Source organism: Mirounga angustirostris, unplaced genomic scaffold (assembly GCF_029215605.1).
Source record: "Mirounga angustirostris isolate CCGP_5_RB_7025 unplaced genomic scaffold, mMirAng1.0.hap1 SCAF_4, whole genome shotgun sequence".
Lineage (NCBI taxonomy): Eukaryota > Metazoa > Chordata > Mammalia > Carnivora > Phocidae > Mirounga > Mirounga angustirostris.
In genome coordinates, this window is record NW_026991712.1 from 168,526,323 (window position 1) to 168,553,466 (window position 27,144).

A 27,144-nucleotide genomic window follows, 5' to 3' on the forward strand; every position below is an offset into this window, starting at 1 on the left:
CATAGTAAAATATAATATGCATGTAAAACATGTATGTATTAAATACATATTTATATTAAAATATGTGTATGTCTATGTCCACTCAGAACATCTCTGGAAAGAACCCAAGGAATTAAAGGATGGGGCAGAAGGACGATTTACCTTGCATTAGATTCATCTGTATCTTTTAATTTTATTCCACATATTTATATCACCTATTTAAACAAATTTTTAACTATATATAGCATAATACATAATGCATAGATAATATAATACATAACAATGTACAACAGTCCCCCCTATCCATGGTTTCACTTTCCCATGGTCAACCATGATCTGGAAGCAGATAATCCTCCTGATATATGGTCAGAAGATCAATAGTAGTCTAAGTCTAGGTCACAAGGCCTGTGTCATTCACCTCCCTTTGTCTCATCACATAGGCATTTCATCACATCACATTATCATAGGAAGGGTGAGTACAGTCCAATAAGATTTGAGAGAGAGACCACACTCATATAACTTTTATTACAGTATACTGTTATAATTGTTCTATTTTATTATTAGTTATTGTTGTTAATCTCTTACTGTGCCTAATTTATAAATTAAACTTTATCAAGATACATATGTATAAGAAAAAACACAGTATATATAGGGTTTGGTACTATCTACAATTTCAGGCATCCACTGGGGGACCTGGAATGTATCTCCTATGGACTTGGGGGGACAAGAATACTATACAGCATAATTCTATTTTTGAAAGGCAAAACTTATATATGCCTAGAAAAAATCTTGTAGCTTATACCAACTTAACAGTAATTGTATCTAGATGATAGAATTTAGGGGCCTTTTACTTTTTTTATGATATATTTCCCTAATGTTTAAATTTTTCACAATGGGTAAATATTACGTGTGTGACAAAAAGTATTTTTTTTAAAAAACAAAATCTTTGCAATAGATAAATGTCGATCTTCTCTTTGGCTTAATGAAATGTTTACATTTTGATTCCCTATTTAAGTTTGTGCTACAGACAAGGTTTTCCTTTCCCATGTTAAAGGAAGGGTTTTCATTATTTTGTAAATTTTTTTTTAAATGACAAACACTGGTTCTTTTTCTTAGCAAGATTTTTTTCTGTAGCTAGAAATTCTATCTAGAGATCATTATATCTATATATATAGATATAGATAATTATATCTAGAGATATAATCTACTAGATATTCTTCTCCACTCATCATAAATTCTGCTTTAACTTTTCTTCCTAACCAGTCTTCTTGTATAATCATTTGTTCCCGAGTAATACTGAATATTAAAAGAATTTTCATTGAAAGGGACTTGGAGTTATGTTTTTCTTGTCATGCCTCAAATATTCCAAAAATGTATTGCTCCTACTTGTATTTTATTCTTTTTTTTTTTTATTTATTTATTTTTGCTCTGACTTGGATTTTAAAACATTTTTTAGGCAAAGAACAAATATGGAGAGTTGCCAGTCCAAAGGAATATTTTGTTTTTCTATCTCAAGGAATATAAACTATAAATATGTCTAAAAGAAAACATTTCACTACAGGAAGATTGTTTTCTAAATTTGTTTTCAGGTGATAGTTAAAACTTACTAACCATGATGAATAACCTCTATTGCAGTTCCTAAAAGTTTCCTTAAAAATAAACCAAAAAGACATTTAGTTGTAAACAAGAGAAAAAGAGTCTCTACCCCTTAGCTAGCCCTTTGGGCCTGGAGCTACAAAATACCAATATACACTTTATTCGACCTAGAAATATTTATCTCAGGAAAGCCGTCTGAGCAGGGGTACAACAGTAATACATACTAAAGGGCTTGGCGTTAAGAGAAAAGTCACAATGTCAGAGGGCCATTGGCAAGGAAATTTCATTTTTCTACTAACAGAAGAACTGTTTGGAAGATTGTTGAAAATGGACAAAAAGAACTACAGAGAAGAAAACATGAAGAAGGTTAGAATGCAACAGTCCAGAACAATTTAAAAGGACCAGGACCAGGCAGCAAACCCCTTTGAGAACTGACTCCCATATCCTTTTTCTCTTCTCATCTTTGTTCTTCTCAAACTTGTTTTTCTCAACCATTCCAATCTTCTCCAATTTTGCCTAGTTGTAAAGAAAAAAATCAAGATCTGACCTACATCTCAATCGTGTCCACCTCTGTTGTATCTTTCTATCATGGAATCTCCTCCTTCCAAGGGAAGGCTTTATCTCAATTTCAGAGCCACCTGCCATACCCAGGATTCTAAAGTGACTCATAGCCAGAAAATGGGTGAAAATCCTCTGACCTACTAAAAGAAAGAAAGAACTATAAGAAGGGCTAGATTCACTTACCACGAACTTGCTTTTTTATTTCTTTGGCAGAATCCAGCCATGTCTGTAAAAAGAAGAAAAGGCATTCACACACAGCTCCAAAACACACAAAGCACAGAGTGCCAGAGCAGGATTACTGGGCATTTTCGAATAGATTCTCTAGGTCAATCTATATTTCTGATATTCTCTGCATTAATTTCACACAGCATAGTAAATGTGAGCAGAGAAATAGGGGGCCAGACGGTTAGGACTGAATCCTAACTCCACTACTTCCGAGCTGAGTGATTTTAGGCATCTCTGGATCTGTTTTCTCATCTACTAGAGGAAATTAAAATGAGATACTAGTATAGTAGTAGGGCCTATCTCATAGACTTATTGTGAAGATTAAATGAGCTAATACATGTAAAGCTTTTAGTAAAGAAGAAATGCTAAATAAGCACTTGCTATTTTTATCATTCCATAAAGAGTAGTAGAGATATAACCAGGATTAATTAACGTCACCCATATCTTATTTTTCCCTCCAACTTTGACCTCCAATCTCATTTAAGTTTTCTATGTCAACACAGCATCTGGTACATGGTTCATGCTCAGTTAATATTTACTGGATGAGTGATTATGTTGTTTTCCCTGACTACTCTTGCCCACGCTAATCTCTCCTTTTACTGTTCTCCAACCCCACTTAGAGTCTACACATCATTAGGGCAGGATTCTTCAATTCATGGTGGACCATGAAAAATAATGGCACTTGGAAAGAGCCTCACCATTAACATCTTTTGCAGGCTCCTTGGGAAATGTTCGAAGACAGAAATTTCTAAATTAAATTGTTTAAAATATTTTTATTGATATGAGACATACAGAAACATACCTAAAACATAAGTATATAGACAATAACTTATCAAAGTGAACACATGAGTTTAACATTGTCAGCACCCAGGAGCCCCTCTCCTGCTTCCTCCCAATACTTCTCCATACCCTCCTGCAAAAGGTTTAAAACTGAGTTTTAGTGATATTTAGAGTAAAGTATCCCCTCCTCGCCCTCTATCAACAAAGACAAAAGGCACAAGGTTACCATTCTATCTGCCCTGCCCAAGAAATGAACTTGAATTCCACAACCTCATATTTGATTATATACTACTTTAACTGTTTTATAAAGGTAGTCATCACAACAGACAATAAACACAAGAGTGAGGATTAATTTCCTTTTCTGTCCCCTTTCTCCACAATTAACACAGAAGATTAAGAAATGTGTTAAAAATGTACCACTTAATATAAAATTATTCCTTAGAATAAAAACTAAGCACACACTTGTTTAAGCCCTGTCAGAAAGGCAGTAACTCTCACTTCTCATTATGATTAAAGAACTTTAAGTTGTTACAGGTCCAAAGGCAAAGGAAGACTTCAAAAAGTCCAATTAATAAGTTTCGTGGAACCTCTGAGAATCGTCATTTATACCATGCAACCCAGAACTCTAAACCAAGACTACTTTTTACCACTTTGGAATGAAACATCTCTCACCATAATGAGGCAACTCTATATTTTCCACTATTTTTTTAGAGAAATCTCCCAAGGTAAGCTGAAGCTGCCAAGTTTCTTACAGGGATTTTTCAGCCATTCTATGACTCTGGAGCTAGAATTCCCACCAATTTGACATAAGGAGGGCAAGCCCAGATTTGTGTCACTCACATGTGACTCCAAGGTATTAGTGACGTTATAGAACAAATTATTATTGCTTCAGTACCTAGACCTCCAAATCCAAATAAAAAACAATGTGTACAAGATAATAAAAATCAATATGTACAAGGATAGGTACTTTTATGCTCAATTTAAATGATTCAATTCACAGCATTTTATTTAGCCAACAAATATTTGAGGAGTAACCCCATGTGCTAGGCACTGAAGTTTCAAAAAAGGATTTAAAAATCGTACTTGTCCTCAATGAGCTGTCGGTCTAATGGAAGAGGTGAATAGTGAACAACTGATTTTTTGTTCTAAGTGTGAAAATGATAATTATAGTAATGTGTGAGAGTGTTATGATGAGGGTGTTCTAGGAGCACAGAGGAGGTGCACCAAAATGGACTGGGGAGAAGAGGCATTTAGGAAATGTTTCTCAAGAGAATGTTTGGGAGACCTAAGCCGCGTCTTCATGGACAAACAAGAGTTAGCCAGGCAAAACAGAAGAGGGAATAAATAAAAAGGCACAGGGTATAAGAGAACATGTCTCAGTTGTGACATATAGGTGAGCACAGCTGGAACACAGAAGTGAGGAGGGGAGATACAAAACGGAAGAGAATGGTAAGAGTCAGATCGGGGGGACACAGTATTTCACAGTAAGAAACTCCGACTTTTTCAAGCTCCAGGCAAGGGGGAGCCATTGAAGGATTTAAAATAAAGGAGTGACATGAATTAGAGGAAGCAGGACTATAGAAAGGGAGACCAAATGAGGGGTTGCTGTTGAGAATGATAATTGTGGTACAGGAGAGAATAATGGTTATGGGTACAGGCTTTGAAGTCAGATAGTCTTGAGTTCTAATCCTGGCTCAACCTCTCTATGATTTACTAGCTGTGTAACCTTATGTAAGATCATCTAAGTCTTAATTGTCTCATATATAAAATTGGGATAAAACTACCCTCCTCGGGGTGCCTGGGTGGCTCAGTCAGTTGGGTGTCCAACTCTTGGTTTCAGCTCAGGTCATGACCTTTGGGTCCTGGAATCAAGCCCCACGCTGAGCTCCCCACTCAGCATGGAGTCTGCTTGAGGATTCTCTCTCCTTCTCCCCTCCCTCCACACTCTCTCTCAAATAAATAAGTAAATCTTTTTTTAGAAAACCTACTCTCTTCACAGAGTTTTTATGGATTAAATTATTTGATGTATATAAAAAGCACATAAGCCACACTCAATAAATTGTGCTGATACTAATCATCAAAAGGGCTTGACAGGATGAAGTCTATGGGACAAAAAAGAAATATGTGCATTAAAAGACATATACCAGAATGTTCCAACAGCAGTATTCTTAAAAGCCCAAACTATATACAAGCCAAACATCCATCAATAGTAGAATACATAAAGTGTGGTATAGTCAAACAATGAACTTTTTTTTAAGAATTTATATTTTTTAATTTATTTTTGAAGATTTTATTTATTTATTTGACAGAGAGACAGATAGCGAGAGAGGGAACACAAGCAGGGGGAGTGGGAGAGGGAGAACAGGTTTCCCGCGGAGCAGGGAGCCCGATGTGGGGCTGGATCCCAGGATCCTTGGATCATGACCTGAGCCGAAGGCAGACGCTTAATGACTAAGCCACCCAGGCGCCCCTCAAACAATGAACTTTTATACAGAAATGAGAATGAATGATCTACTGTTACAACATGGATGAATCTCAAAAACACAATACTGAACAAAATAAAAGCAGCCAGACCTAAGAGAACATATGTATGATTTCATTTTTACAATACAGTTTAAAAACAAGCAAAGCTAACTGACGGTAATAGATGTCAGGAAGACATCTGTTACTTTTACCGGGTGGGGTAGGAGTAATGATTGTTAGGGGATGGAGGGAGTGACTGGGAGGGGGCACAAAAGGGGATTCTGGAGTCCTGGTAATGTTTATTTTCTTAATCTTGGGGGTATTTACAGATGTGTTCACTTTGTAAAAATTCTCTGAAATACGCATGTATGATTTACACACTTTCCTGTATTATGTTAGACTAATAAACAGTGAGGAAGTAGAGATAGTTATATGTAAACCAATTTCTCAAGAGAATGGTTTTGAAGGAGAGGTGAAAGAGAGGGTTATAAGCTAGGGGAAAAAGATAGGAATTAACTTATAAAATAACAAAATATTGAGAGGACAAAAGTTATAGAACTGTATCTTATCGGGGTCTTTTTTTTTTTTAAAGATTTTATTTATTTATTTGAGAGAGAGAATGAGATAGAGCATGAGAGGGGGGAGGGTCAGAGGGAGAAGCAGACCCCCCGCTGAGCAGGGAGCCCGATGCGGGACTCGATCCCGGGACTCCAGGATCATGACCTGAGCCGAAGGCAGTCGCTTAGCCAACTGAGCCACCCAGGCGCCCTCGGGGTCTTTTTTTTTAAAGATTTTATTTATTTATTTGAGAAAGAGAGCATGAGAGAGAGAGCACACACGAGCAGCGAGCCCGATGCGGACTTGATCCAAGGGACCCTGGGATCATGACCTGGGCCAAAGCCAGGCACTTAACCAACTGAGCCACTCAGGCACCCATCTTATTAGGGTTCTTAAGATGTCCCCAAAATAGCAAGTCTGGATAATCTTCTGGTTTCTATTTGAATACCTTCAGTTGCAAGGATTCCCTTTATTTATTTATTTTTTTAAGGATTCCCTTTTAAGGGTCCATTTTGCCGAACATTTCTTGTGAGTTAAATAAATTAACACTTTATTTATTTATTAAATTAACATTTTAAACAGAATTTAAATTGTGCTTTAAAAAGTATCACATTCCTTCTTGAGCTTAAAAAATGTTTCGAAATAATAGAGATGAATAACAGTAATAGCCTGAAACAGATCTCTATTCATTCAACTGAAGAATTACAGGTCTCACATGTACTCTCCTACTTTAAAACACCTTCTCACATGTTGTCCCTTTCACTTGGAATACTCTATCCCAATTTCTTCACCTGGAAGACTCTTGACTATCTCTTATAATTCAGATCTTATGTTACCTTCGCAGAAAACCCTTTCTTTGTGGGTGCCCATCTTACTGCTGCCCCCTCATCAGTCTGGGAGCTTCCTGAGCAAAGAGACTATGTCTTTTATAGCTCTGCCTGGCACAAGGCACATGCTGTCTACTCAATAAATGTTTGATGAATAAATGAATAAACAAATGAAAAATGCTACTGAAATAAACCAGTATAGAGATGATAAAGTTTCAACTAAGGCAATGTCACTTAAGTAAGTAAAATGACTAGGAACTTTTCATATCTTTTGTGGCAATATAACCTTAGGTCATAAAGTTTTAAGAAAAAACCCTAAGAAAGGACATGCCCTGAGTTGGCCATCAGCTACCTTTATCTGGAGGTCCTAAAACCCTGCACATATATTTAAGTGATCTAGACAAATCCTTGTCTTTTTTTTTTTTTTTTAAGATTTTATTTATTTATTTGACAGAGAGAGACACAGCGAGAGCAGGAACACAAGCAGGGGAAGTGGGAGAGGGAGAAGCAGGCTTCCCGATGAGCAGGGAGCCTGATGCGGGGCTCGATCCCAGGACCCTGGGATCATGACCTGAGCCAAACGCAGACGCTTAACGACTGAGCCACCCAGGCGCCCCTCCTTGTCTTTTGAGGTAAAAGGATTATCTATAAGCTCCACAAGTCTGTCTTCCTTAACTTGAGGAATAACCATTGTTAATGCTTCTGTTAGTATGCTGACTTCAAATCACTGCTCCAAGATGTTTGTAGAAACTCTATAGCACAGTAATTCTAGGTCTGACTCTTTAAGTGTTAAAAAAGCCACATTTAAATCTACTAGAGATGTCAAACCAAATCTTTGGAGCAAAAGACAAGATCCCAAATACAGTCTCCTACTCTGCAAGTATGTTTATAAAATTCATCTTAGTCTTTCTGATTTGCCAGACAATAAAGATACAATCATTATCAGTACTTGCTTCAAAGCTAGTCGTGAATCAATTTAAAACAATCCATCCTTTCAGATGACTATAAGTTCAATGCCTCACACTATGGATTTAATATTCACTCAAGTGGTGTTTGCTATTTGCCTTTGCAAGGTGAAAGAAAGACCCTCCTGGCTATGACTGATTACCTATTCAGAGTTAAAAATTTGACTCCTAAGGTAAGAAAATTCATCCATACAGAAAATGAAAGAAGAGACAGAGGACCATATGCCATTGAACTGAATGAACTCCTCATTTAAAATTCTCAGTATTTACCAAAAGAGCTCAAGATTTTTGCTTAGGGAGGGAATTTGGGGGGGAGGGGGTAAGAATTAATGTGGGTGACATTTCTCCAAGGAAAAATATCCGATTCATTCATAAACAACTAAGCAGGAATAAAACGTAGGAAACAACTATTTAACTCATATAACTTTGATTCATAGTGGTAATAAATGTCTCATGGGCTACAGAAGTTTGCTTCTAACTGCCTTTCCTCTTCTCTAGCCAGACTTAGTCTGGCAATAGGCCTGTTAATTATGTAGTCAGTAGGGAAAGAGAGTAAAGCAAGCCATTCCATGTGAGGAAAAAGTCAATTCAATTAACTTTCCTCCCTGCTAAAGGTACCCAATTGTCTACAAACAATCCAGAAGTTCTTAAGGAGAGAACTTACATATACAAAGGACAAATCTTTACACACAAAAAAAGATGACAGACAACAGACTGGGACTGGAAAGAGGACAGTCATCTCTGTATTATGGTTCACATTTTTTCCCCACAATTTGAGAAATGTTAAAAAGAAAACCATAAGCCCAAAATGGCATCACTTAGGTTAACCAAGTCAGTAAACCAAGACTTAATATCTAACCTAACTACAGTTTCAACCACCAAGAAATGTAACCTTTAACTAGTCAACATGGGAATTTCCTGGTCAGCACTAAGATATTTACTAATAGGCCCTTTCTGTTCCCCTTGGAGGGTGACCTTGCCTAAAAGAGTGGATTCTTTGCTAATAATTTCCTCTTTTCCATTCCCTCTTTACCTTAAAAAACCTTTGCTTTCCTGTAAACCTTCAGAGCTCCCCTCTACTTGCTAGGTGGAACGCTGCCCAATTCATGAAATGATTACTAAAGGCAATTAGATCTTTAAAATTTACTTGGTTGAATTTTTGTAATTTAACAGGAACTAATTCTGTAGGTAGGAAACAAAAACCAAGAAACAAAAACAAAACGTAAAATTCAAGGAAAGAGGAATAAAAAGCTGAAGAAGAAAATCATTTAGGAAGGAGTAGGAGGCAAGGAATTTCAGGAGGGAATGGACTGGGAGGAAGCCACTCTGCCTTTATATGCTTCAGTTTTCTCATCTCTAAAATGAGCGGACTGAACCCCAGGAGATTTTGTAACTCTAGTACCCTTTGTGTTTTCAGAATGACAGAAAATTTGGATAAATAACTAACAAACTAACAAACATTAGTGGCTTTACACATTTAAGCATTTCCTGAATCTCTGTATACTTCTAAAGAGAGTATCTGGAAATCTGGCTTACTGCCAGTAGATATACATAGGTAATGGTGACTAAAACGAAATCGAACAGCATGATGGGCGGAGCAACTCCACTGTGTCCAAGGGCAGCTCAGCAGACGCAGCAGCCTTCCACAGGTCCCCCCTCCACCCTCCACCCTCCACGCCTGGGATAAAATTTAGCAACAAGAAGGAAGCAGTTCACGTGGTGTCAGTGGACTGAGACTAAACCAAGACCGGGACCCTACAGCCCTATCCCCATCAGCCTGATAATCCCCAGCGTCGCCTCCCTCCCTCTGGGTTCCTGGGCCAGCAAGATGCTGGAACAAGATGCAGAGTCCACCGCTGGGACACCGATCCTAGTCCCACTGGCAAGGAACCAGTAACCAAGGGAGCAGCGCCCCACCAGGGCTCACCGCAGAAGCCCAGCCAGTTGGTTCCAGGGCCTGCCACTTCTGCGGGGGCGCCTTCCCTGGACCACCAGCAGCCCCGGCCCAGCGCCCACACTGCTGCTGTTCCTGTGACAAGGCTTTCTCTTACAGGCCCAAGCTGGCCATGTACCCGGCTGGCACATGGCGGCCTCCCCTGCAATCCATGCCCCAATCACCCCAAGGCCTTCTGCTATCCCTCCAAGCTTGCAGCCCATGGCCACACACACTGTGCCACCAATGCCCACCCCTCTCCTTGCCCACACTGCCACAAGGCTTTTTCATTCCCCTCCAGACTGGCTGCACAAAGCCTGTGTCACAACCCCCCACGGTGCCAGGCAACCAGGCCACAGCCCACCATCGCTGCTCCAAGCTGAACCTAGGCCTTTGGCCAAAGACCCGTCCTGCTCCTTCATCCCAACGCAGCTAGCATCAGGCTGACAGTCCAGGGCAGCATGAGTGAGCCCTCCCCTTAGCTCATGGTCCCCTCTGCCACCAGCCTGGGTCAGTAAAGAGGTGGCATTTCTAAGCTGGGCTGGCAAGGAGATTGGCTCCATGCTGGGCTCGAACTTACAAGGCTGAGGAACTCTTTCCTCACCTGTTTTGGGAAGGGGAAGAGATCATCCACAGAGAGTTAGCACTGGGCTCCAAACCATGGACTTGGAACTGTGGTTCCAAAGCAAGTCCTGGCTCCGGTTTTCCTCTCCTATTCATATGGTAAGAATAAAAAGTCTGCTGCCACTGTGGTTTGGTAAGGAGTGTGGGGAAACAGGGTCTCTCCGTATTGTTTTAAGTTAAATTCGTACCTCCATTTTGGGAAGGACGGAAGGAAGGAAGGGAGGAAGACAATAAGATTTTACTAGCTTAATTCTACAAAGGGAAGGTCACACAAAAGATCATGAATCAGAATGGCTTTGGCCTTCTCAAGAGCAGCACTGGAAACTAGAAGACAATGGAGTAATGCCACCAAAATTATGATGGCAAATAACTTCAAGTGTAAAATTCTATACCCAACCAAACTAACAACCAAACGTGAGGGTAGAATAAAGACATTTTTCAGACATATAATGTCTCAAAAAGATTATGTCTCACATGTCATTTCTTAGAAGAAGCACTCTATCAAAACACAAGGAAAAGCTAGGACAAAGGAAACAGGAGAAACATCACAGAAGTGAGGCAAATCAAATCCCCAGGATGATGGTGATGGGAAATACCAGGGACAGCTATGCATGAGCAGAGAGCGCAATTCATCCATACTAAAGAAGTATGACTCAAGAGATAGCATATTGAAGGACTGTCATCACCAAGATGGCTTTTGCTATTGTATTGGCCTTTTAACCTGACAATGCTAAGGTAAGTCTTCCCCAAATTCATTTTTGTACAAGATTTGCTTGGCAAGTATCTGCTTTCCCTTCTATGCCCTACTTCCCGATCAGCCCAAAGACCCTCATTTTAACCCAAAGAAAAACTCTGCTTTGACATATTTCTCAGAGCTGGAGGTTGGTCACACTGAATTTAAAAGCAGAAAATATAGAACAGTTCATCACCTCTAACCATGTTCCTCTTGGATATCCTGTAAGAACCTGGAGCCTACTATAGACCTGACAAATGCCCTGAATATGATAAGCCCTATGTTTCCCAGGATTCACTTGCCCACTGATTTCCCCAAAAGGGGCTCTTATAAACTATCAGGGAAGTTGAAACTAGATTATGATTCTGAAACAACAGCTTTTCTCTTCTAGAAATATTTTATCTAAGAGGGCTAATAATGCCCTTTTTTACACAGCCGGGTTTATACTTTGCTATTCAGCTTTTATATTAGCCACTTTTCATATCACTTTACATATAAATATTTAAATGAATATAAATAAAGCAATTTAATACATGATTTTGAAAAGTATTATAAAGGAAATAAAACCTACCGACAGGACAAGTATGGATGGCACCACCAATGGTGAAAAGTTATCAATGCAAATGAAAGTTTTTGTAGCAATGTGGGCCCTAGAAGCTCAACTGCAAGTGGAAAAGAATTTCCTCTGCTGAATGTCTAGATCAATGAGCTAGCTTCTCAAAATTTAACTATGTGTGGTTCACAGATATTATTTCCAGTTATATTAAGTAAGTATTCAGTGACTTTACTGACATGCCAAATTCAAGCATTCTCAGTTATTCTCAAATCAACCTTGGACTTTTCTTTTCCTTTTTTTTTTTTTTGCACCCATAGTGTAAAAACATTGAACTTTATCTCACTGAGCTTGTACAACATAAAATACTTTTCAGAGTATTTTCCTTGATTCATTGAATAATTTTCTAGCTCACAGCTGCTCAATGTTTTTCACTGTAGTTTTGGAGGTATTGTTTTGTTTTTTAATTACCTTCAGTCTTCCCTTATTAATGGAACTTAGAGGCTTCAGTACAAGTTGGTTTGAGCCTTTAAGGACAAAGATTAAGTCCTTAAAAGAACAATATTAACCTAGTGCTGGTAGACATAGTTCTTCTGCTTGAACCAACAGTCACTCACATAGAAGGACAAACTACTATTGTAAACTACTATGTAACTACTAGTATATTCTACAAATAGATTTTATTTAGGCAAAGGGCAATTCCATGTCTTCAAGTTTGCATTATCTAACCCAAATAATCCAATCTATAGAGTCTGCAGTTGTTAAAGGCTGCTGCGCCTAACTTTTCTTAATAAATATAAATTACCTTGGAGAAAGAACCAACAAAACTGACTTTAAATACATTGTATACAAAACTCTCTCCATGACCTGGCCCCTGTGTAGCTCTCCAGATTCATCTCTTATTCTGTTCCTCACTTCCTATGTTTAGCCAGGCTCCTAGTTCCTCCAATGCCACTCTCTCAATTCTAGGCCTTTATACAAGCCATTCTCTCTCCACTTCACTTGCCCATTTAATCCGTCAGTTCTCGGCTCAGGCATCACTTCCCCAGAGAAGACTTCCCTGGCCATACCCTGTCATGACATCTTAGATTTCCTTTCATATAACACTCGCCACGCAAAACTATAAGTTCCAGAGGGCAGGGACCATGTCTATCTTATCCACAGCCCTATCCATATCATCTAGGATAGCACCTGCAAAGGTTTGTTAAACTGGACTAAAGTTTTTATCACTAGATTTTAAGCTAAATACTTGTAATTTTCAGTAAATTGGCCTAGGAAATAATTCAAGTTTTCTGAAGTAAATACCTGACTTTTAACCTTTCCTTCCTCCTCCATGTTTTCACACTTTCTTTTGCTTCTTTCAAAAGTCACCTGCTGACTTCCTTTTGGGCTAGAAGAAAATGTCAGATTCATTTAGGGCTGTTTCAATAATATTGGGACCTTATTCTCTTTTATAACATTACTCTCAAATTATAACTATATATGGGGCACCTGGGTGGCTCAGTTGGTTAAGTGACTGCCTTCAGCTCAGGTTATGATCCTGGAGTCCCTGGATCGAGTCCCGCATCGGGCTCCCTGCTCGGCAGGGAGTCTGCTTCTCCCTCTGACCCTCCCCCCTCTCATGTGCTCTCTCTCTCATTCTCTCTCTGTCAAATAAATAAATAAAATCTTAAAAAAAAATTTATAACTATATATAATTATTGTATAATTATAATATTGATAGATCATCCATTCAACACATATTTACTATGAACCTATTAGATACAATACTAATTGCATAATATATGAAGTTATTGGTATCTACTTGCTAATCAGGACATCATAGCTCTGTACTTCCCCTGTCCTTTAAAAAGACAGTACAGTGGATACTTTCTCTCAATGATGAAAGAACACAACAGCAATGGTCTTTTCTTTAAAATGTTCTAGAGGGAAAATCTGAGAAACAAGAATAGGCAAGAATAACTCTTAAGTACACTGTATCTTGGAGAGGCAGGCATAAATACACTCTTAACGACAATAGAAGAATTTAAACAAGTATTTTGACAATCAGTCTCCTCACCTTTGAGGTTGCATTATCCCAAATGGCTAGACCAAAGTAGTCCTCTTCCAAAAGATTGAGGTGCTCACACACTCGTTTAAGCAAATCTTGTCCCTTAGCATGTTTCTGCAAAGACATACATATTTTGAGGTTTCCTCTTATTCCTGTATTTATCACCAAATAAAATAAAATGTCACTTCCCAATTTCCTCTTTTATCGGTGGTTACCACCACTTTATGATGATTTATACAGCATAAGTAGAGCAATGTGGGTTATAGAAATCCTGTTTCTTAATTTGTCAGTTGTCAGCTTAAATATGCAACACACTTATAGTGGCTTGGAAATAGTGCTAGAATTTAAAGCAAAATTTTACCTTCCCTTCATCAACCATTCCCTACTTCCATCTTAAACATCACATTCTTTATTTTTGGTGTAGTATTTCCTGAAGCTTGCTTTGGGCTGCTGTCATCATGATCACCTAAATTCACTGAATCTAATGTCAACATTGACAGTTAATAGTGACTATGGAAACCATTAGACTTGCTACTGTTCTCAGACCAAATGTCCCAAGAGAATGAGCTATGTCTCAACTCCCTCCTGAAAAATGCACAAAGTCTAGATACCCAACAGACATTACCTGTTGCAGTGGCTTTTTCAGTGGTGCTACGAATTGTCTTCTTAGTAAAGAAACACTTCTTAGAAAATCAAACCACTGACAAATTTGGGTACTAATATTCCTACTTAGCCTAACTTAGAGGATAAGATGTATAGTCAAAAAGTCCTGGCTCCTCTATTTACAAGCAAAACAACCTGGGTCAATTCAATTAATAGTTCTGAACATTAGCTTTCTTACATGTAAAATGATAAGAATATTTATATCTATCTTACCTAGCTACTGGAATTGTTGAAAAAAATCAAACATGCTAATGACCTCTGAGAAATATATTTTTTAAATACGTCAAAAAAATTACAAATCATTTTTGACACACACACGTCCTCTCAATGAACAGTTATTTTTAATGACTGTTAGTAATTCACATAGATGTTAATTCATTTTCAGACTTAACCCATCTATAGTAATCATTTTCTTCATTTTTCCCTCTTATGTTTTCACTCCAAATGACAGAAATGGTTTGGGAATTCTTCACGTACAGGTCCCTACTCCCTTATTTATAATTACAAAATCCAGAAGCTCTAAAAAGTAAAATTTTAGGCTTTTTGGTGGGCGGGGGGGGAGGATTCCAAAGTTCATTTGAAGGCAAATCCTGACCTGAACTGTTATGAGGCTATTTATGGTCTTCATGTACCTACCTTAGAATGAATCTTGGTATTGCCACACACCCTCCTGGGTGTGTTATGAAATATGTAGCATAAGTACTTACTGCCTTTCTAAAACCCAAAATATTCTGAATTCTGAAATATATCTGCCCCCAAATATTTCAGGTATAGAAAACCCAGATCTGGACCTTGGTCTGAATGGGAAGAATGTGCGGAATAGCTTTTCCCATCTCTCAGCTAGCTAGTGGTGAGAAGCAGAAAGAGCAGACCATAGGTCTCTGGTAGTTTACCAGGTACAGCAGCTATTTTCAAAGTGCAATAGTGTATTTTTCTTGATTTATTCTTTGAAACTTGGGAGAGGGAATGTCTATTAATAGATATAAGGTGATATTTTAGATTATTAGTGCTTTGATATATTTGCATTTGCATATAGATAATTCAATTCATAATTACATACCTAAAATACAAGTATATGTGAATTATATGTCTTATCGATAAAGGCTATTATTAGTAATAATCACAATTGCTTTATATCAAGCATATCATAATTGATAATTACTGCTCTAGTTAAAAAAAATGGTTAGTAGACTTTTAAGGATTTTAACTTGTCTTGAAGGAGCAAAAGAATAACCAAGTAACTGACATTTTTTATTCAATCCTGACTCAATTACAGAAAATAACAGAGTATTTTAAAAAATGGCATTACTTGATTTAAATTGTTTATATCCTATTTCATAGGGCTAAAGAAATGCATTGAATAAATCAAGGCTTATTAAGGTTTAGATCTGGGACAGCAGAAATGACCACACCGTAACTTTTTTACAAATATAATTATGGGAATAGCTAGACCTAATATCAGAAACTGAGGCTACCTGGAAAATCTAGTCATGGCAGGTCACTCTATAAATAAAAACCAATTGTTTTTAAACAAAATTGTTTTGGATTATAAAAGTAACACATGCTCAATTCACAAGTTTTGGCAGATACAGAAAAAACTGGAGAAAAAAATAAGACTCAGTCATAATCCTTCCAGGCCTCCACTTCCAGAAAATCCCTATTAACATTTCAGTTCATAGAAACAGTCACTGGCACTACTTATTCAACCCTACATGAAACAATCCGTAAGAGTTCTGACTATGGAAATTAAAATGCACTCACCTCCACAACACATTCATAAACTGTGTCATCCAACAAAGAAACCTTGCAATGCATGTTTCTGTGTCTTCTGATTGATTTCTGGGAAGCTTTTAATTCTCTTTCTGCTTTTGAGTCAGGACTTTCTTCTTTTACTTCTATTTTAGAGCAGTCTTCAAGGCCTCCTCCTTCCTTAGTTTCAAAGTCTGGATCCTCTCTGTGTTCTTCCTGAGCAGGCTGCATATCCATGACATCAAGTCAGTAATAAAGACATTTCACAAAATATGCTGTATACATTTTAATAACTATAATAATGCTACCAATAAATGCAGTGAAGAAGAAAAACAAAACAAATATAAGTGATATTAAGATTAAATAAATTATTAATAAAAGATATTATGATCTTCTAAAAGATCTATACACTCACTATGCTATCCTTAAAACTTCTCAGGTAGAATCCTATCTTTCAAATCAATAAATGAAGGTTTTAGGTAAACTACAGGACACCAATCTGTTGCTCTCAGCATTATGTATTTTTCCTGACTATGCCATTATATATTATTTTTTTCAAGATTTTATTTATTTGTCAGAGAGAGAGACAGAGCACAAGCAGGGGGAGCAGCAGAGGCAGAGGGAGAAGCAGGCTTCCTGCTGAGCAGGGAGCCCAATGTGGGACTTGATTCCAGGACCCTAGGATCATGACCTGAGCCGAAGGCAGACACCTAACCAACTGAGCCACCCAGGCATCCCACCATTATACATTATTAAAGTTTATCAAAACCTTACCATCTCTGCCCCATGCTCCTCAATTTTAGCAAGGTAGCTTTATGAATTGCAAAATGAGATGTGATTTATCACATATTCTAAATCTTATGAATGGCTAAAGGGAGTCTTGGGATCAATTTTAGAGCATAAAGCAACATATAAACTAGGCTAACAACTGTAACTATAAGTTAACTCTTTTCTATCATTTATCTATCATGCTCAATGCAAAGAAGATTCAAAGAAGCAAGAGACATTGAAATCTGAGTTTCCTAGGGTTATCATGAAGTTATCCCAAAGTTATACAGGTAAGTGAAACAACATTTTGGCACATACTTTCTTACTTCCAACATAATAAAACTGCTGAAAGATTCTTAACTAAACCTCACTAATTCTTTTCTTTCAGAATATATGGTTGACAAAGGAAAAAGGACCTAATTATTTAGCTCCTGAATTAGATATTGGAGGTGGTCTAAAAGGCTCCTTCTTATCCTTTATGACCCTTTTATGTGACCTCTTCAGAGAGGCCTTCAATTGGCTATCCTATCCCCATTCTGCTATTCGTGTCAGTACCCCATTTACTGCCTTCGTAACATTTGTTATAATAAATATTTTGTATTTACTACTTTTTTGTCTCTTCCATTAGACTATAAAGTCATCAAGAGTAGGGATGTTTGTTTTATAACAACAACAACAACACTATATAACAATTAAAATGGATCAGTTACTATTCTAAAAGCATTACTTATATGAACTCACTTTATCCTCATAATAACCCTGTGGGGAGGGGACTATTGTTATTCCCACTTGAGAGATAAGAAACAGAGGCCAGAGTTATAGCAACATTTTTCTAGATATATCTCCTGAGGCAAAGGAAACAAAAGCAAAAATAAACTATTGGGACTACATCAAAATAAAAACCTTCTGCACAGCAAAGGAAACAATCAACAAAACTAAAAGATGTGGAAAGAGCCAAGATGTCCATCGACAGATGAGTGGATAAAGAAGATGTGGTATATATACACAATGGAATATTATGCAGCCATCAAAAGGAATGAGATCTTGCCATTTGCAACGACATGGATGGAACTGGAGGGTGTTATGCTGAGCGAAATAAGTCAATCAGAGAAAGACATGTATCATATGACCTCACTGATATGAGGAATTCTTAATCTCAGGAAACAAACTGAGGGTTGCTGGAGTGGGGGGTGGGGTGGGAGGGATGGGGGGCTGGGTGATAGACACAGGGAGGGTATGTGCTATGATGAGCGCTGTGAATTATGCATGACTGTTGAATCACAGATCTGTACCTCTGAAACAAATAATGCAATATATGTTAAGAAAAAAAAGAAGAAGGGCGCCTGGGTGGCTCAGTTGGTTAAGCGACTGCCTTCGGCTCAGGTCATGATCCTGGAGTCCCTGGATCGAGTCCCGCATCGGGCTCCCTGCTCGTCAGGGAGTCTGCTTCTCCCTCTGACCCTCCCAACCCTCCCCCCTCTCATGTGCTCTCTCTCTCAGTCTCTCTCTCTCAAATAAATAAATAAAATCTTAAAAAAAAAAAAAGAAAAAAAAGAAGAAGACAGCAGGAGGGGAAGAATGAAGGGGGGGGAAATCGGAGGGGGAGATGAACCATGAGAGACGATGGACTCTGAAAAACAAACTGAGGGTTCTAGAAGGGAGGGGGTGGGAGGATGGGTTAGCCTGGTGATGGGTATTAAAGAGGGCACGTTCTGCATGGAGCACTGGGTGTTATGCACAAACAATGAATCATGGAACACTACATCAAAAACTAATGATGTGATGTATGGTGATTAACATAACAATAAGAAAAATTTTTTTGAACTAAAAGATAAACTACTGAATGGGAGAAGATATTTGCAAATGACATATCCGATAAAAGGTTAGCATCAAAAATATATTTAAGGGGTGCGTGGGTGGCTCAGTCAGTTAAGAGTCTGCCTTCTGCTCAAGTCATGATCCCAGGATCCTGGAATTGAGTCCCGTGTCAGGCTCCCTGCTCAGTGGGGAGTCTGCTTCTCCCTCTCCCTCTGCCTGCTGCTCTGCCTACTTGTGCTCTCTCTGTCAAATAAATAAAATCTTTAAAATATATATATGTATTTAAAAAACTTACATAAAACCAAATCCCACAAATAATCCAATTTAAAAATGGGCATGGGGCGCCTGGGTGGCTCAGTTGGTTAAGCAACTGCCTTCGGCTCAGGTCCTGATCCTGGAGTCCCGGGATCGAGTCCCGCATTGGGCTCCCTGCTCGGCAGGGAGTCTGCTTCTCCTTCTGACCCTCATGATCTCTCTCTCTATCTCATTCTCTCTCTCAAATAAATAAAAATAAAAAAATCTTTAAAAAAAAAAAATGGGCAGAAGACATGAACAGACATTTCTCCAAAGAAGACATCCAGATGGCCAACAGACACATGAAAAGATGCTCAACATCACTCATCAGGGAATTGTAAATCAAAACCACAATGAGGTATCACCTCGCACCTATCAGAATGGCTAAAATCAAAAACACGGGGTGCCTGGCTGGCTCAGTCAGTGGAGCACTCAACTCTTAATCTTGGGGTTGTGAGTTCAAGCCCCACCCTGGGTGTAGAGATTACTTACAAATAAAATCTTTAAAATAAAAAACACAAGAAACAACAAGTGTTGACAAGGACATGGAGAAAAAGGAACCCTTGTGCAGTGATGGTGGAAATGCAAACTGGTGTACACAATGTAGGCATTGTGGAAAACAAGAGGGAGTTTCCTCAAAAAGTTAAAAATAGAACTACACTATAATCCAGTAATTGCACTACTGGGTATTTACCCAAAGAATATGAACCCCTATGTTTAATGCAGCATTATGTACAATAGCCAAATTATGGAAGCAGCCCAAGTGTCCATCGATAGATGAATGGATACAGAAGATGTGGCATATATCTACAACGGAATAGTATTCAGCCATAAAAAAGAATGAAACCCTGGCATTTGCAACAACATGGATGGATCTAGAGAATACAATGCTAAGTAAAGTAAATCAGTCAGAGAAAAACAAATACCATATGATTTCACTCATATGTGGAATTTAAGATACAAAACAAACAAAGGGAAAAGAAAAAGAGAGACAAGCCAAAAAAACAGACTCTTAACTATAGAGAACAAACAGATGGTTTGTGGGGGTGGGGAATGGTGGAACTAGGGGATGGGGGATTAAGAGCACACTTATCTTGATGAGCACTAATATATGGAATTGCTGAATCATTATATTATACACCTCAAACTAATATAACACTGCATGTTAACTATACTGGAATTAAAATAAAATTTAAAAAAAGAAATTAAGTTTATGATATGAAAAAAAATAAAAATAATCCAATTGCAAAAAAAAAGAATAGGTAAAAGGGATCAAGAACACTTATCGTGATGAGCACTAAGTAATGTACAGAACTGTCAATTTACTATATTGTACATCTGAAACTGATATAACACTATATACTGGAATTAAAATTTAAAAAAAAGAAAGAAACTGAAGCCCGAGAAGTTAAAGTAACTCATCCAGCATCATTCAATTAATAAGTTACATACCAGTCTGGCTCCAGAATTCATGATCTTAAACCTCTTTGTCATATTGTACCAATGATATCCAGCCCAGGGCCTGGCACGCATAGTAGGTTTTCAATAAATACTTGTTGAATGAATAAGTGAACATTAAAAACTGATGTATGGTTTCCAAAAAATCCAAGCTACCATACATAAAGAATGGTACAGTCCTATGATACAAACTTACTTTTTAAAAAGCCTGGATCGAGGGACGCCTGGGTGGCTCAGTCGGTTAACCGTCTACCTCCAGCTCAGGTCATGATCCCAGGATCCTGGGATTGAGTCCCGCACTGGACTCCTTGCTCAGCGGGGAGCCTGCTTCTCCCTCTACCTGCCACTCCCCCTGCTTGTGTGCTCACTCACGCAAGCTCTCTCTCTCTCTGACAAATGAATAAAATCTTTTAAAAAAATCAAATAAAATAAAATACAAACCTCGATAGAAAAGGACCACTCGAGTGAAACTCTATCACACATATAGAAAAATGGCCAAATAAACCTTTACCTACAAGGTTCTGATCCACAAGGTTTTGATTATAATTACTAGCTTCTAAAAAGCCCAAAATAGTTTTCTCCTTTAAACAATATCTCCTTGAAATTTATTAACAGTACTAATTTATTTTCTTTTTCTTTATATATAAACACCTGTACACAATTTATCACAATTCTGATTTGATAAAGTTTCAATGAATGAGACTTTAGTTAAATCTAAAATTAACTTCGTCCATCATCTGTTTCAACTTCATACAAATGCTATGATCTTTAGATGAAACAGACTAGCCCTGATTCAAATGCTAACTAAAACAAAATATGGGTTTTTCCCTACATAAAGCAGAGGAGAAAAAAGGCAGTTAAAAACTTCCTCAAAGTAAAGGCTTCCTGAAAGGTAATATAACTCCTTTGAATAAAATTAATGATATTAAGATACATAGGGTTTCTTTGCCTTTACTGTTCATGTTGATTAACTGAGTAATAATAACTAACATTTAATGACTGGCAGGCAATGTCTTAAGAATTTTGCATGTTTATCTTGTTTAATCCTCTAATAGCCAAAGGAGGTGAATTTTATCCTCACTGCACAGAGGAGGAAACTGATAAAGCAAAAGTGTCACTCAGTTTGATTTTCTAGACTGATTTCATAACCTGCATGTTTATTTATTTATTTTTAAAGATTTTATTTATTTATTTAACAGAGAGAAAGAGCACAAGTAGGCAGAGCAGCAGGCAGAGGGAGAGGGAGAAGCAGGCTCCCCGGTAAGCAGAGAACCCAATGCGGGGCTCGATCCCAGGACTCTGGGATCATGACCTAAGCCAAAGGCAGACACTAACTGACTGAGCCACCCAGGTGCCCCATATAGCCTGCATGTTAAACTATTACACTATACACTATATATAATATATATATATAATATATAATATATATAATAATATAAATATATAATATATACTATATATACTATATATACTATTACACTATACAGTAAATCTTTTCAACTTTGTTTCACAAACAGCAAGGATGTAATTACAACTTTATCTTAAATTTTACTGTTACCACTTTTAATATACAAGTAATATTTCTAGAAATACATGTAATATTTTTAGAAAAATCTAATAAAACCGTGTACCCCAAACCTGAGACCTATAACAAAACATATAGGATTTATACTTTTAACAATGCAATGCGGGGCGCCTGGGTGGCTCAGTCGTTAAGCGTCTGCCTTCGGCCCAGGTCATGATCCCAGGGTCCTGGGATTGAGTCCCGCAACAGGCTCCCTGCTCTGCGGAAGCCTGCTTCTCCCTCTCCCACTCCCCCTGCTTGTGTTCCCTCTCTTGCTGTGTCTCTCTCTGTCAAATAAATAAATAAAATCTTTAAAAAAAAAAAATGCAAATAATGCTCACATGCTTCAGAAATAAAAACACCTTTAAAATAGTTTTTAATTTGTAGGTATTAAGGCTAAAAGCAAATGGGATTCCTAGAAAATAGTTTCAGTTATAAATGTTTTTTTGGACAATAAATAAATTCACAACTCATGTTTAGTACATGCTATATATGTACTGTTAAATTTTAATGTGCATCAAATTACCCAGAAATCTTTACTAAAATACAGATTCTGATTCAGCAAGTCTGAAGTAGAGCCCGAGATTCTGCATTTCTGACAAGCTCCCAGAGGTTGCCAATGCTGCTAACCCAATGACCACTCTTTGAATAGCAAGGCATAACTGACAGTTAAGGCCCCAGACTACTGTATACTACAAAGGTTATATAAAAAGCTAGCCTTCCTTATCTATAACTTACACTCTGGTAATATGATCTGGTTGGAGAAAACAATAAAAATAAGGCAGGGATGGCTCAAACCTAGCACATACCTCTGGATGGCTTGAATCTAGTACATGGCTTTTTTGAGGATTTTCATAAAAGGACCACGTTTGCAGATAAACTGTCCCATTCCTAATAATTCCAACAAAATGAACTTTAAACCATGTAATTCCCCCCCCATTAAAAATCTTAGATTTGTTCTATTATCACAGCTAACTAATACATAGCCTGAATAAACTCATTTGATAAATACTTTTCTTTCATTTTGTTTTCTTTGATTTATAAAACGTAAATATAAATGTATAGAGTATATCTTTTAAAAAGTCAAGTTTCCATTGACTACATTAATTTCTTTACAACAGAAATTCCAAAGCTTCATGTTACTTATTCCTATTAATGCCTAAGTCAACTGGTTAGTAAGAAATAACACCAAATGTTATTAAGTGAAAAATAAACTGTATAACTTGTCTTCATTACACACCTCCCACACATTCGCACATCCTTACCTGTGTTTCTGCACTGCTTAATGAATGAAGATCCAAGGATGGGTCTGTTTTGAGTTCAGGTTCAGGAGCTGCAATTGGGGCTTTTAAAATGATCTCTTCATCAAGACTGGGTCCAAATTCTATCTCTTTCTGACCTCCTTCACATTTCTCTTTAGCTGACTCTATGTCTTTGCCTTCTTCCTCAGAAACCTGAGACTTTGGCCTTTTGAGAAATGAGGAGAACAGCCGTGACAGGCCCCTATTTTCTGATGTCCGCTCCTTGTTTCTGGTTAAGTCTTCATGTGTAGGAGTATCTCCATTAGATGTTTTCAGCTTCTGCTCACACTGATTATCTCCCTCAGCTGCCTCTTGAGAAGCCTCTTCCAGCTGAGTTTCTTGTTGGCCTGAATTTGTGGCTCCCTCACCTTCTTCCTTCTGTTGTTGGTGCTGTGAATTTTCAGCTTCAGCCACTAAACTCTTCTCTGTTGTCATGATGTTGCTATTAAAAAGACAGAAAAGGGGAGCTCTTATAATCAAAACCAATTACTGTAGGCAAAACCCTAAATCATGTCAAGTGTGCCAAAATTAATATTTGGATATTTAATCACCAACAGACAGTACTCCAGTCCATTAAGCATGAGACTTTCCATTAAAATACAAAAATATCTCACCTATACATCCTGAATAAATTATTAATGCTTTGACTTGCTAAATATATGCACATGGAGAAATTACCTTATCCCTGAGGCCAACTTAGTGAAATGCATATTTCAAATTCAATGCACTGAACTGTATATAGCAAATACCATTTTATCCTTCCTAAAAAAGATATTTGTATACTATGCTTTGAGGGTATCAATCTAATAAAGGTGCAAAGTTTGCAGGAATTATCCTTTGCCAATGTCTCTATACTGCGAGAAATGATGAGATTAAAAGGTCCCCAACTCTTTATTGTTCTTTTTCTTTATATTTCTTAGAATGCATAGACTTCTCTATTAAGAACAGCAAATGCAGAATTCTGATCACTTATCAGACAACAGTGACAAGTATATGATTAAAATAATCACCAAAAAATCCTTAAATTTTCATGTTATAATACTAAATTACAGTCTTTTGCAGAAGTATCCTCCTTTAAGTTCCTTAAGACCTTTTTTCCTTCTGAAAAATATGATTTTCAATGCTCGGCATTTTTAAGTGTAGACAGTGAAGTTATTACAATAGTGAAAAATAGAAAAATAAAGAAACAAAATACAGAAGACAGATTTAGGGGTGCCTGGGTGGCTCATTAGGTTAAGCATCTGCCTTTGGCTCAGGACCCTGATCCCAGAATCCTGGGATCAAGCCCCGCATTGGGCTCCCTGCTCAGCAGGGAGTCTGCTTCTCTCTCTCCTCCCAGCTTGTTCTCTCTCTTGCTATCTCTGTCTCTCTCAGATAAATAAAATCTTAAAAAGAAAATAAAGTTTAGAGAAGACAGATTTAGAAAGCAAATGCTGAGAGCAAAAGTGAGACGGCAGGCTATAGAGCTCACATATTTCTTTTTTTTTTTTTTTTTTAAAGATTTTATTTATTTGACAGAGAGAGACACAGCGAGAGAGGGAACACAAGCAGGGGGAGTGGGAGAGGGAGAAGCAGGCTTCCGCAGAGCAGGGAGCCTGTTGCGGGACTCAATCCCAGGACCCTGGGATCATGACCTGGGCCGAAGGCAGACGCTTAACGACTGAGCCACTCAGGCGCCCCTAGAGCTCACATATTTCAAAATTGTTGGGTTTCTAGTCTCTTGATCTCAAAATCCCAGTATTATTAGTCAGGTCTCACAATCATAGCCAAAGAACATTGAAACATCTAGTTTACTAAAGAATAACCAGGGGCGCCTGGGTGGCTCAGTTGGTTAAACATCAGATCATGATCTCAGAGTCCTAGGATGGAGCCCCGATTTGGGCTCTGTGCTCAGCATGGAGTCTTCTTGTCCCTCTCCCTCTGCTCCTCCCCCTGCTCATGCTCTCTCTCTCTCTCTAAAATAAATAAATAAAATCTTAAAAAAAAAAAAAAATAACCAACACACAAGAAACTTTTGTCACACCAGAAAATAAAGTTGACTATTGATGATCTCACACTTTGATTCACCGCTATACTTAAAAGCACTCCACTCGGGCGCCTGGGTGGCTCAGTTGGTTAAGCGACTGCCTTCGGCTCAGGTCATGATCCTGGAGTCCCGGGATCGAGTCCCGCATCGGGCTCCCTGCTCGGCGGGGAGTCTGCTTCTCCCTCTGACCCTCCCCCCTCTCATGCTCTATCTCATTCTCTCTCAAATAAATGAATAAAATCTTTTTAAAAAAAAAGCACTCCACTCAAAAAGTAGCATTTACATTCTCTTCACATCTGCTTCACACTATTTAGATAAAGTAATTTTATTTGAATGTTCACAATCCAAATTAATGAACTATATTTAGCTCATTCCCTTCTCAGGCTCTTTGCACTTGCTGTTCTCTCTACCTATGATGTATTTCTCCTGGCAACTATTTTAAGCAATAAAAATATTAAAATATTTTAAGCTTTAATAAAAAATTCACCAAAGCACATTTTCTATTCTCATTTACTAAGTCATAAAAATTACTCTGTGCTAATAAAATATGCAATTCAGTCTTTATAAACACTACTTAAAACATTACTGACAAAAAAAAAAGCCAAAACTTTGGGGCGCCTGGGTGGCTCAGTTGGTTAAGCAACTGCCTTCGGCTCAGGTCATGATCCTGGAGTCCCGGGATCGAGTCCCGCATCGGGCTCCCTGCTCAGCAGGGAGTCTGCCTCTCTCTCTGACCCTCCCCCCTCTCATGTGCTCTCTCTCATTCTCTCTCTCTCAAATAAATAAATAAAATCTTTAAAAAAAAAAAAAAACATTACTGACAAATCTACATTCTAATTTGCTACCCTTGAGTGAGGTACACTTGTACTTAAATAAAAGAAATAAAATTGTCATCAGTTCCTCCTCATATTAGGAGTAGCCAACTGACTTTTCCAAAAGTCTTTTTCTTTAATCTCTAGGTAATCAAACAACCAGAAAAAAAACCCAGATATCAAACTACTATTTATTCTAAAAGAGTAATAATTTGATTTGAGAGCATCAGTTTACTTCATACTTCCTTTGCAAAAATAAAGAGAGGACAGGATGAGAACTAAGCATGATTTTCCATGGGTTTCAGATATGACTTTATCATTCACCTATGGAAAATGTACCAAAACCACTTCTGTATTAAAATCTTCCCGGGCGCCTGGGTGGCTCAGTTGGTTAAGCGACTGCCTTCGGCTCAGGTCATGATCCTGGAGTCCCAGGATGGAGTCCCAGGATCGAGTCCCGCATCAGGCTCCCTGCTGAGCGGGGAGTCTGCTTCTCCCTCTGATCCTCTTCCCTCTCATGCTCTCTGTCTCTCATTCTTTCTCTCTCAAATAAATAAATAAAATTTAAAAAAAAAAGTGGAAAGTTGACTAGAGTTTGGTTCTTTGGTTCCCCTTGAGTTGGACAGGAGCAAGTCCTGTTCTGTGCCTTTCTTCTTAAAGCACAGTGTCCTGATTAATGCTAATGTTAATCAAGTAGAGCCTTGCTACTGAAAAAATGTGGTCTGTTATCTAGCAGCATGGACATCACCTGGGAATTGTCTTAGAAATGCAGGTTCTTGGGTCCCACCCAGCTTTATTGAATCCAACACTGTTAACAAGATCCCCAGGTGATTCATTTGCCTAA

The 27,144-nt window shown here is 37.9% G+C and overlaps 1 protein-coding gene across 26 annotated transcripts in view; it reads right to left on the reverse strand.

The window, feature by feature from the left end:
* EPB41 (erythrocyte membrane protein band 4.1) overlaps positions 1 to 27,144 on the reverse strand; it is a 199,679-nt gene that overhangs the window by 87,304 nt on the left and 85,231 nt on the right. For 24 of the 26 annotated variants that reach the window (XM_064589629.1, XM_064589628.1, XM_064589638.1 and 21 more), the window contains 4 exons: positions 23,427 to 23,904; positions 16,272 to 16,484; positions 13,857 to 13,961; positions 2,320 to 2,362 (listed from right to left, as the gene is read on the reverse strand). In XM_064589629.1, coding sequence (XP_064445699.1) covers positions 2,320 to 2,362; positions 13,857 to 13,961; positions 16,272 to 16,484; positions 23,427 to 23,897 — 832 coding nt within the window. In that variant the 5' untranslated portion in view covers positions 23,898 to 23,904. Of the gene's footprint in view, positions 1 to 2,319; positions 2,363 to 13,856; positions 13,962 to 16,271; positions 16,485 to 23,426; positions 23,905 to 27,144 lie in introns of those variants that run through there. The other 2 variants (XM_064589641.1, XM_064589642.1) reach the window with 1 other exon arrangement.